The sequence below is a fragment of the Epinephelus moara genome, chromosome 10, assembly GCF_006386435.1.
Source record: "Epinephelus moara isolate mb chromosome 10, YSFRI_EMoa_1.0, whole genome shotgun sequence".
Taxonomy (NCBI): domain Eukaryota; kingdom Metazoa; phylum Chordata; class Actinopteri; order Perciformes; family Serranidae; genus Epinephelus; species Epinephelus moara.
Genome location: NC_065515.1, coordinates 39,064,063 through 39,076,889, shown reverse-complemented (window position 1 = coordinate 39,076,889; position 12,827 = coordinate 39,064,063). Strand labels below are relative to the sequence as shown.

The window sequence follows — 12,827 nt, the reverse complement described above, 5'->3', positions numbered from 1 at the left end:
ACAAATTTGTGCTGAAATGTTTTTCTAATTTATTGGTAGTTGATACCGGAAAGCTACAACTACAACTTTGCTGTTATATGCCTGCAAACCAGTCAAGCTGCACTTATAGTTTACATCCATGTCTGTGAATACATTGTCTCACACACATCTTCCCCCTGGCAACGCAGAAGATCTGTGCAATCAACACAGTTTCAAGATGGACACCGAAAATTAGGGTCACCAATTTAGTATATGACCAAAAGTCTCCCCTTCTGTTCCTCAGATATGATGTTGAATAGTGTCCAGAAAAGTGTTTCTGCAGAACATTATGATGTCACAGTGAAGTTGACCTTTGACCTTTTGGGTATAAAAGTCATCATTTCATCATTTTATCCTTGTAAACATTTGTGTGAAATTTGTGAGATTACAGTGACCTTTGAGCTCCGACCACCAAATTCTAGTAAGTTCATCCTTGAGTCTAAGTGGCCGTTTGTGCCAAATTTGAGGAAATCCCTCAAGGTGATCTTGAGATACCATATTCATGAGAATGTGAAGGACAAGGTCACAGTGACCTTGACCTTTGTCCACCAAATTCTGAACAGTTCATACTTGACTCAAAGTGAACATATGTGCCAAATTCGAAGACATTCCCACAAGGCGTTCTTGAGATACTGTGTTTACGAGAATGGGACATCCTTGCGTATGTGCGTAAGACACAACATAATCCTTCCGGCCACAGCTATCGCCAGCACAGATGCCTCCAGCATGGCTATCGCTGGCTCAGAGGCATAACAAGACAACCAACTAGTCATTTTTCAATGAAAAATGTTACATATTCTCTGGTCCCAGCTTCTCAGATGTGAGAATTTGCTGCTTTTATTTGTTTTACATCATTGTGAATTCATTTGGATTTTGTCTGATAAAACGTGCAATTTGAAGATGTTATTTTGTTTCACTATCTTAAAACATTTAAGAGACTAAATTTGTCAAGAAATAAAACAATTTAAAGATTAACCAATAATAAAATAATTATCAGCTGCAGTCTTATTTCATATACTGCATTCACTACTACTTTATTTAGTATGTAATCATTATTCACTCATTGGTGGATTAAACCTGAGAATGTGAGAATGATAGAGGACTGAGACAGAGGGATGGACATTAGATAAATGAAGGGAGGGGAAAGAAAGAGGAGACAGGAGTCGTAATGGCATTAAGAAACAGACCCACCCACCCTGCCTCTCTCTCTCTGTATCTGTCCTGGGTGAGATGCTTTCCTTGCTGGTGTAAATTAATGTGAGGAGCACAGTGGTGTAAATGGTTTATTCTCTGGGTTATCTACTGTGTAAAAATGAGCGCCATAAATTTCCGACCTCTTCCACTCATGCTGCACATGACAGTGACATTAAAGACAGGGCGCTGCTCTGCACTGAAGGATATTAGCCATCTAGACACATTAAAGGCAGACCTGCAGGTGGTGTGTGTGTATTTGTCTTTGTTGGATTACCTGGCAGATTGGATTCTTTTGGCTCTCCAAGAGAGGGCGGGGTTGTAGTGGAGGGTGTGGGAGGGGCTAGAGCCCGGGCGGGTCACCATCTTGTAGCGTGTCCTAAACACCCGCTGAGAGGCTGGGCTACGGTGGGAAGAGTAGGCGGGACCTGAGGACAGCAGAGTTGATTAATCAGTATGAAAGTCGGCTAATTAAAATCTGATTACACACAGAAACAAAAGCAATATTTAAACATCCAGTCAGTTTGTGTACAAATGCACATTCACACATTGTTGTGAATGCAGAAAACCGTCCAAACACACAGACGCACACAAGTTTGTCTGAGGACTCTGGCAGGTGTGCTCTTTAATAAGCTTCACATATAAAAATGAGAGGGAATAACAAAGGCAGAATTTTTATGAGCCTAATAAATCATATCCTCTGTCTCTTTCCTCGCTGCCTTCATCCCTCCTGCCCAGCCTCCCTCCCTCCTCCTCACTTTAAGTCTCATTCGTTATATCATTTTGCAGATCCATCAGAGAAGAGGAGCATGAGTAGAGAGATCGGAATGGAAAAAAAGAGGACAAAGTGTTTTTCTTTATTTATTTCTTTGGCTGTGTATCCATCATGTTGTTTTATGATGGCCTATTCTGGCTGACATACCCACACAAAGAACAGAATTTGCATTGTGGGTCCTCTAATGCCGCATTTCCTCTGCATGGTAGGGCTCATTTTTCTCGCTCATTTTTGTTTTCCATTAGTAAAACTTGTGCATAGTACCTGTTACCTAGTACCACCTCCGTCAAGTTTCCAAGCGAGCTCAGCCGATAATAGAAGGTGGAGTTAAAGCACTGCTAACCACTAATTGGTCAGAGAGAATCGTAACTAGAACAATCACTTACACAGTACATCCTGCACAAACCCGCCATTTTTAGATAGCAATGCTACAGTTATTGTGACTGCAATTTCTTCATTCATTCAACCAAGATTTAAAAAAATAAGGGATGCACTGGTTGTGAAATTTTGGGCTGATTCTGATACCAGTGATCAAAATAATAATTTGGCTGCTAGTCGATACCAATGTTTTGTTGTTGTTTATTTTGTTTTTGTTGTTATCTATTCCCCCTTTTGTACCAGGGAAACAAAGAAATCTTTATTATTGAAAGTTGTCTTATTTGCCGATAGGCCGATGGCAATCAACAAGGTGAATTATCTGCTGATACCGATGCACGGCCGATAAATGGCTCCATTGCTAAAAAAAACAGACAGCCCAAAAACTATACCCTACATCTGACGAAGTGCAGATGTTCCTCTATTTGCTTGCCAATAAAAGTATTCAACGAGTGCTGCGTTGACGATGATGTCACAGCAGTTTCACACGGAGTTGCTATAGCAATCTGCTGAGAATCCTGCCTATACTTAGGGGATACTATTTGTAGTGGAAAACAGATAGAGAAAGTGAGTTGTGTCAAGTCGACCTAACAATGCTGTGGAAATGCAGCATTAGCCTCTATTTACATCAGGTCAAACACCAAAGACTACACAGGCCAAGTGCCTCTCTACTGAGGTAAAAAATCCACAACCATCGTGAACAAATAAAAGAAGTTTGTGTTGAATACAAATGAAGTTGAGAAAAAGCTCAATCCAAATCAGTTTAGCTTAGCAAAGGCAATAATACTTTCACTTCAAGCAATCAGATTTTGCCACAACCTCTGTGAGCAATATTTTTACACAGCTCATGGCATGACCACCCCCATAGAATTATGTATTCATGTTCAGTCAATGACTCCATACATATCAACATATGTCTTCAACTTTTTGTCCTATGGTGCTCGCGATATCAAAAAAATAATTTCTAATAACCCTTTAGTCTTGCCTGATGTAATCCGATCTAGATACCCTGGTTTGATGACAACCTGTCTGACTGCTTGTGTTTCTTGACCTATCTTGAGTGTATATTGCTATTACCAACAGACATAGTGGCAAAACTGACAGAAATAAGATCTGAGATATATCAAACCAGAAATATCCTCATCACAGAGCTTTCATAGACATGGATTAAAAGCTTTGTGGAAAATAACATTTGTAAAAAGCCTTTAATAGACTTATGTGCCATGGGCTGCATGTAGCTTCATAAAAAGTAACTACCACTGCAGCCTGAAAAGCAAGATTTAATGCAACATGAATCAGCTGCCCACCATTTTCATTTAAATTACTCCACCCCCTCAAAAAAACCCTCTTGCATGTCATTATCTGCACTCCGTCTTCCCCTTCAACCAATCATTCACTGTGGTGGTCAGTGACAGCACTCTGTCTTCCTAATGAGTGAAGAAAAGATGGAGTGAAGAGAGGTGTGAAAGAGGGATAAAGAATGAGTTCACGCATCCGATGAGGAGCTCATTTCCTATCACCCCTTTCACAAGTCTTTAATTGCCAATTGTCAGGATTGTTGCCGTTTTAATTAGCGTCCAATAACAAACCGTGACCACGAGGGCCGCGGTGACAAACAATAAAATGATTCGATTTCCACTTCTACACATTCCAGCTTCTCTCTCCACTCCCCCCCTACCCTCCTCGCTCTTCCTCCCCTCCAGGCGCTGGTTTCATTTGTCAGCCGGGATGCAGCTCCGGATCAGCTGGAGAATTCATCTCAGACAAACATTTACTGTTGAACAAATCACTGCGAGCTGGGGGGCTGCCGAAATACTCACTGCATGTTTAGGACACACACACATACACAAAAATACACACGTATCACATGTATGTATGGAGGATATATACAGGGTTATCATTTTATGTTAGACAACGCCTTTACCATTTTCACTGGCTGGATGTCAATTAAAACTGTGTAACAGGACAGCTCAAACAAAGATCCACTCAACAGTTTAATCACAGTCTTGTATGAGAGCGCAAGGTATGATCAACTGCAGGCAACTAAAGTAATCTCATTTCATTGGTCTATCACAGGCAGGGCTGGTTATTGTTTAAAAAAGTACAATATCAGTACCAATACAAGTACCATTTAAGTGATACTGATACTGCATGCGATACCCATTATGTAAATGAGGTGTCATGTACTTTCAAACGTTTTAGTGGCATCTCGGCATGCTCAACTGCCAACTCCCTCAGATAGACTGCCCCTGACTTCATCCCACCACAAACTGTATGGATTGTAGTTGCTGCTGCGGGAGTGTGAGTTCCACACCGAGGACAGTAGTGACAGCCCACCCAGTTTTTGGGGACTGCTTAATGGCTCAGTCAGTGGCATTTGGCAGGAAGTTCATCAAAAAAAAAAAGATGGAAGCATCGGAGAAAGAAATCAGAAACGCACTGTCGGCCTTAAAATCAAACATCTGGACTTACTTTGGATTTTTTTTTACATGGAAGGAAAGAAGGATTTGGATATGACTCATGCCATTTGCAAGCAATGTCACATGAGAATAAAATACTCTGGGAATACTACGAACATGAGGGCTCACCTCACACTCCACCATCCAGACATAGCGTTAGCTGCTGACTGCCAAGCTAACAAAGTACCAAAAAATCAACAACACTGGAGACAACTAGCTTGACAAAATTACCATCCAACTCTGAGAGAGCAAAGAAATTAACACAGACCTTCACCTTCTTCATGTAAAAAGATCTGTATCCATACAGAACTGTTTAAAATGAAGGCTTTTGTTTACTTGTGACCCCTGGACTTCAAGGTCAGTGGATTCATATGTGACTATAACGACACATTACCTCACAGAGAACAGGTGACTGCTGTCTCATGTTCTCCAAACTAAAGCAATACATGCAAGTCACATCAGAGGAAACCTTGTCTTGGCAATGCTTCTAAAATGAGTGTTGTCATTCAGTTAGCTGGGTGGGTACCTGCATGGGAAGCGTTTTGCTCATGCGCTTTATTGCTTAAAGGAATTGTGACAGTGCAAGAAACATGAGCATTCAGACGATCAGATGTGTCTGAAACAATCCCTTAAAAAAATGTATTAGGAAGAGAACACGGAAGTGAATGGTACAATGACTGCCCAAACTTATTTCTAACTTTCATTGCAGTTTACAGGACGTCATCCTGGTTCAACTTTGGCTTTGATCCTAGAATGTTTTCAGAGCTGATAGAAACAATGGAAACAACTTTGAAAACAGGACCCAAGTTATGATAAACTGGTATCATCCTTACATGAACCTACGTCAGTGGATATTGTACATTAATATAACGTCAGAAAAAATATATATAGTTATTGATACAGTGTCAGTGATTTCGACCACATCGCTAGTTCTGTGGGTGAAAAGGGTGTGTGTTGGGATATGAAAGAGAAACCTAGTAAAAAGAAAAAAAAAGAGAGAGAGAGAGGCAGCACATGAGAGAGAGCAAGAGAGAGTATATGGGTGGAGGTGGGGAGGGGGATTGTGCAGGATTAGTTGCCGGGCTTGTAGTCACTTTTTCTCCCACAATCCATCCGTATTGCAGTCAGAGCTATTTGGGCGTCCTGGCAGATGACAAATAGGGCTTGTCAAAGGTGCTGCCACGATTCCCACCCTGCAACCTCGCACACCCCCTTCACACCCTCCCCCCCTACATCCCTAACCCGCACCTCAATCTACCTCTTAACCCTCGGTCCAACATCATGACACCCTCCGTGTCCATGACGCTGTCACACAGCTGTTCCACCTTGCCTGCTGTTTAATGACATCTATAGTGAGCTGTACTGTTGGTGTGTTTCCCTCTGTGTGTATGTGTGTGTGTGTGTCAGCAGGGATGGATGGACGGTGTTGCTCTGATTGTAAACCACTGCAGGTTGTGTTGGTTGAGTGGCTCTGGGAGCAATGGGGTCTCAATCTTCCACTATAGGACCATGACCAATGAGCATGTGAACACACACACTCACACACAAACACACACTTAGCCACACATACACCTGGGGTCTCAATCTTCCCTTAATAGACCTTTGACAGTGGCCTGCCTCGCAGTGTGGGGGGGAACGGGCGAAGTGGCGCCCTGCGCTGTGAAGACACCGTTTGCAGACGCATGCAGCTCACATGCCGTCCATCCATCTCTCGCTGACTCGCTGCTGTGAATCCACAGATAATCTACTCTAGTCGCCAGATGCTGCACATAGTGCTCCTGCCTCCCAGCCTCAGAGCCACATTAGAGGATTGATTCAACATGTTTTCTCAAGCTATAGCAGATCTATCAATGTAGATAGTTATGATCTTTATTATTTTGGTCCATAAATTCCCATCACTGTTTCTCAGAGCCCAATGATCCCAATCTCAAAGATATTCACTTTGCTAAATTGGAAGACTGAAAAACCAGCAAATATTTACATTAGAAAAAATGCAACCAGTGAATTTTTGCAACTGTGTTTTTAAAAAATGGCTTAAACAATTAATGGATTATTTTCTTTGGATAGACTTATCTTTAATCAACTATGCATTTCAGCTCAAGCCTCTTAGTTTCCTACCAGTTTATTAGTCAATGTCATTACAAATTTGGCTGTTTATATCACAGATCAATTTTATTCATTCAATAACACCAAGCTGCTGACTGAGATTGTAGTGCCAAAGCATTCCCTGTTTTCATGTTACCTTTCATTTAAAATAATTCAACAGAGTTGAACAATGAGGTATCTAAACATTTCAATAAAAAGGGAACACTGGTATCAGATCGGTTCTCAGTTTTGGCAGATATTGGACAAGAAAGTTTGGACTAGGGATGTCACGATTACAGATTTTCTTGGTACGATTATTGTCAGAGAAATAATCACGGTTTTCTTGGTACGATTATTGTCAGAGAAATAATCACGGTTTTACGATTATCACGATTATTATGCATTCATTAATTTCACACTATAAATGTGTAAAATCACATGAACACTCCTTATAGATCTTTAAGTTTCATTTATTTCCATGCCGACATAACAAAAATAATATAGCAACAAAGAAAAGTAACCAAAAAGCACAAGATTTAATAACAATAATCCCATTGAAATTTAACAAAAATCACCTCTGTTAAACATCCACAGCAGGATTGGCATAATCTTTGGAGAGTGACGGTGTTGAGGAATCTTTACAAATAATTAACCGTGGCGTTTAAAATCGCGGTTAATCATGACATCCCTAGTTTGGACCGGTGCATCCATACTCAAAGTGTTGAAAAATTACATCTGAAAAATTGTACAAGCAGACATCAACAGAACTACTTTTGCGTCTTATTTGTGATTATTTCTATTTGTAAAAAATCAATTGCTGGATCTGGGAACAAAGTGGCTTTGCTATAAAGAATTCCAATAAGGCAAGAAACAGTCAGATAATAAGTGTTTGAGGATTAAAAAAGGCCAACATTAAAATCATTCCCCAAACTGTCAAATGAACATTCATCATAGTTTCACTATGACCTACTTCACTTCAGAGTTTAGAGTGCTTAATGGATATTTTCTGACATTTAATATATATGAAATTTTGTTTTTCCCTCCAAATTAAATGACTTAGATAATCTGGATAATCTGTTTAATAGCTTATTTGCAATCACGTGACTACTATGACACGCACAATTCAGATGGAGGGCAGGAAGTTATGAATCCATATGCTTTATGAACAGGATGTAGAGGAAAATTATTATATAAAAATGTTGGATGAACCTGCAGGCAGCAGGAATAGACAATTGAAAGTCATGGTTTTTTTTTTGTTTTTCACAAATTGACAGGTTTGCTCGTTGTGGACACGATCATCAATAAAAAATACCTCGTCTGTCAGACCCACTAACGTTAAATGGCGAGCCAATGAAATAGTACAAGAGTCTTGTGGACTGTAACTATTTTGTCTGTGGTTGGGTCCAAAACTGAAATGACTGCCATCTTGTTTTTGGTTGGATGAGTAAATGTGATAAATGAGTATAACTGCCTTTTATATGTCAGATCTGGTAATGGATGCACCTCTGTCAGGCTAACATTAGTAGCCAACGTTACTTAACTTTAGCTACTGTTTTCTACCTACCAGTTCGGCCATTCCCAGTTGTTAAGTGAAAAGCTGTTAAAATTTTGGGTTGAGGCTAAAAACAGGTGTCACAGCACAATGTAATTGCATCCAACTGGAGGCATGTTTAACACAATGCTTTGACGTTAACGTTTGACATTAGTTGTCTCCACTTCTCTAGACAGAAGACAGAGGTTTTTGATCCACATCTGTCACTGTTTCTCAGTGAGTTTTTTTTAAACTTCTCAACTCTACATCCTACTATTTTCTGGATTTAAAGCGGCCATTGTTTTTCCCCAATTTGATCAATTGGAGAATTTTTAAACTGTGCAAATCAAAGGCATTTGTACAGTGCTGGTAGTCTTTGCCTCCAGTTGCCTGCCCTCCATCTGGACAGTGCACCAATGTGTGACATCATATACATGGAAGCTATTGTTTACAACCTGTCTGAGTGTCTCACTGCTTGTTTCCATTCACCTCAACAGTAAAAGGGTGAGGGCAGAAATCAGGCAAATATCTCAAAACCCAGGCAAACAAAACCACAACAATCTGCATGGCAAGAGATCCTTAAATGTTATTTGTGTGAAACAACCCTTTTAAACAAAATCCAAGGTTCCTCATTTAACCTCTCTGCGATATATAACAAGTCTGATCCTCTTGTGTTAGTCCAACTTAGGAATCCACTCAAAACTTGACAAATCACTCATGTTGATGCTGCTTTATCAACATAAAGCAGCAGATGTAACATCACATAAGTGGATCTGGGAGTGTTGAACTAGAGTCACATCCCTAAGATGACTGAGCCTCGTCTAAGCAGTGTGGACTAGACTTTGAATAAAGTTGGCTGCCACTTTGGAGCTTTGATACTTCCAGGCTCTATATCTCTATATCCTCAGCCCTCTGACTGGGGCTACTGACAGGCCACTGCAATGCACCTCCCCTCCTCCATCCTCTTAGGGATCCCCCCAGTGATCCCCCCTCCACACCTGACGGGTAATTCCAGAGAACAGCGGTCTCCGTCTGCCCCCTCCCTGGGACAACCCGATGGATAATAAATCTTATTATTGACAGCGCCTGTTCCCCCTGCCATCCCATGTTCCCGTCCCCTGGGGCTCATCGTCTGACTCCCACTGCTCCAGCGCTCTTATGGAAGACAGCAGCGCCATGCTAACATCAGACTTAACAAGGGAGTTACCACAATTTAATAACCTGCTGTAAGCCAGCGTGGTTATGATAATATGATCTCTGCGTGTTTGACACCCAGCAATACTTTCTGACAGACTACCCAGAGATGTCAACACAGTTTGATGCCCCACCCTGCCAACAGAGAACCGCGTTCCATGGTCTTAAAAATACTGTGTCCCGTAATTCATCAGAGTATATCATGTACTCCTGGAGTATGACTAGAATGTGAGCTTTGCAGGAGATGTTGCATGTGAACGACTTTAACATGCTGTTTTAGGAAAACTGAGAGGAGACAGAGGAGATCGCAAAATGCTCATACACTTCCATATACCACTCCCCAACACTAGAGGCATCTCTGGGTGTTAAGTCTCATAGCGTTCCTCCTTTTTCTTAGATGATAGACAAGGTCACTGGGTTCACTGCTGCAGGATGTGAGTCCATTTATAATTACTGACCCGCTGTCAGGGTCAAGATGTGTGTGTTTAATGTGTCATGAAGTGGCTTGAGAGATATGCAACTAGTGTGTATATATATTGACCATTTGGTTAGAATTACATTTCTAGGAAAAAGCCCAGGTCCAAGTTTAGTTCCTGCTAGCTGCTGACATTTAACGTTGCAACGGGAAATGAATGTATTTCAACATTTATTAACATTAATATTGGCAGTGTTGAGCTTATCACTGATCAGCCCCTCCAGGATGTTCAATCAATACCTATGGATTCTGCACAACCATCGATTGTGTCCAATCACTGAAACTTTTGCCCATATTGGACACAAACATCTCATGTTTACCAAAAATACTACTGCTAGTACTGTGCGAGGCAATTCCCTGATGTCCTGCACTAAAGCGGGAGTAACTCATTTGCACCAAATACAATTTTATGATGGAACACAAGTCTTGATTAAATGTTTAAACCTAGTGTGGAGCCTTTCTTTAGCCTTTTTGTTAAGGACTCTTGGAACACTCAGAACAGTGCAGTTTTATTCTCACTGGAACAAGCCGCCTGGGTTTTTAATGCATTATGCAAAGAAAAAAATGCAACAAATTTTTGTTATTTTTCTTGCTCCTGCAATTTCATTAAAAAAAAAAACCCCAAAACAAACAAAATAGAACAAGAAACATAGCAACACGCACTACAAACGCTGCCATGATAGCAAGCATCTTAGGCCAGATCAATCTCAAAAAAACACCCCGCAAAATTGTGGAGGGACTGATGCATAAAAGTAGTTTTGATGTCTGTGTATGGTGTTTAGTGACAAGAAATTGTAATACAAAAAGCTCAACGATGTGTATAAGATAGTAAACACTGACATTATTACAGAGTTTGTCCACCAGAACACTGACAAACCTATTCAACGTAAAATGTCCTGCTCAGTATATATCCCAGGCAAAGAGGCTAAAAGCTCCACACAGCTGCGGAGTACAAGGTAATTCTCTAAGGGTTCTTCGCTACAAGTGACGCTTTTAACATAACAGTCATTTGATTTAATTTTAAAATTAAAAATAATGAGCAGAGGAGCTTTAAGTTACAGTAAACAAATCCTTTAAGTAATACAGCATATGACCTTTATTCATTCCTGCAGACTAAAAACAGAACTGCCTTCAGAGAACTGGCATAACTGTAAGTGTGATGACAGACAGATGGCTTAACATTAATCAATTGCTCTTCAGTTCTATACTTCGTCATGACCAAATTAACACCTGCCTGCAAGTTAGACGCTGGAGAATAAACAGTATTATATTTAAAAAAGTATTTCTGTATGATAGAGCTCCACTCTTTTAGAGGAACACTCAGAGGCTCCATTAGTGTGTACGTGGATGAAGAGTTGACACGAACTGACAGGCTGATAGCTGTGTGGGGGCCACATACTGACACAGGAGGCCCCTAGTGCGTGCCATCAGCTGTCAGCCAGTGTGGTGGTGATGTCACCACAGAGAGGCGTGTTCGGGGGAAGAGTGTGTTTTGGGAAGGAGGGTGGTGGTGGTGGTGATGATGTGGAGGAAGAAGGGGAGGGGGCAGCTACTGGCTTGTGGCCTCGTCCATCATCACAGTGGAGCCATCAGCTGTAACATACACCAGCTGACCCAGGGAACCCTTAGGGTGACCAGAAGAGGGGGGTTCTTCCACTCAGCCACACACACACACACACACACACACACACACAGGCAAATGCAAACACAAATGCATGCTGGTAGGTTGCTGCTAAGGCCATGGTATATAGTCTTGATGATATATACACATAAAGTCAGTTTACGGTAAGACTGGCTATTGGCTATCAAATTACCGTGCTTCAGAGATGTTGGCTGTAATTTTAAAAAGAGTTATTTTCAAATTTTCAAAATTCATACATGTTATCCCTGTGGTCTAAGACAGTCTAAAAATATTTATAAACATGAACAGCTCTCTCCTAAATCTAAAAAAAAACAATGACACTGAGAGCAGCCAGGGGAAAGTTGTGAGTATATGGTACATTTTCTGCTTCAGAACTGAGAACACTACAACAGAATAAAGCTCAGTTGGTTATAATAAAGAAAACAAACATTTTGTGGGTCCACGGAATCAGGCTCCCATTCATTGTCTATGGAGCAGCTCCAGAACTTATACCCTATCATCACAAGTTTGAGACATACATCTCCTGTCTCTGGCTTTGAGAGAGAGTAGATCATTTTCACAAATATTGATTGAACTTCCCTAGGCTGTGGAAATAATATACTGGAATTCTGAATTTAGATGGTGTTCCCCTTAAGTGTGTAAGATTAAGTGGTGAGGTTGCAGGACTGAAACGTCTCCCATGTGTCATGTGTGTAGGAGAACTCTGGTAGCCGAGGAGAAAACGCAACATGGCGCACTCTGCGGAAGAGGACCCACTCCGCATGTTGATATACAGTCAGGTCCATAATTATTTGGACAATGATACAGTTGTCGTCATTTTGGCTCTGTACACCACCACAATGGGTTTTAAACGAAACAATGAATACCTGCTTAAAGTGCAGACTCTCAGCTTTCATTTAAGGCTTTTTTCAAAAATGTAGTATGAACCGTGTAGGAATTACAACCATTTCTTCACACAGTCCCCCAACTTTAAGGGCTCATAAGTATTTGGACAAACTAACATAATCATCAATTAAACAGTCAGTTTTAATACTTGGTTGCAAATCCTTTACAGTCAATGACTGCCTGAAGTGTTGGACACA

At 40.9% G+C, this 12,827-nt stretch overlaps 1 protein-coding gene across 1 annotated transcript in view; it reads right to left on the bottom strand.

Annotated features, from left to right (window-relative positions):
• Window positions 1–12,827, bottom strand: part of zc3h3 (zinc finger CCCH-type containing 3) — a 100,725-nt gene that overhangs the window by 49,172 nt on the left and 38,726 nt on the right. The window contains exon 4 of the mRNA XM_050054370.1: window positions 1,487–1,637. Within this exon, the coding sequence (XP_049910327.1) occupies window positions 1,487–1,637 (151 nt within the window). The remainder of the gene's footprint in view (window positions 1–1,486; window positions 1,638–12,827) is intronic.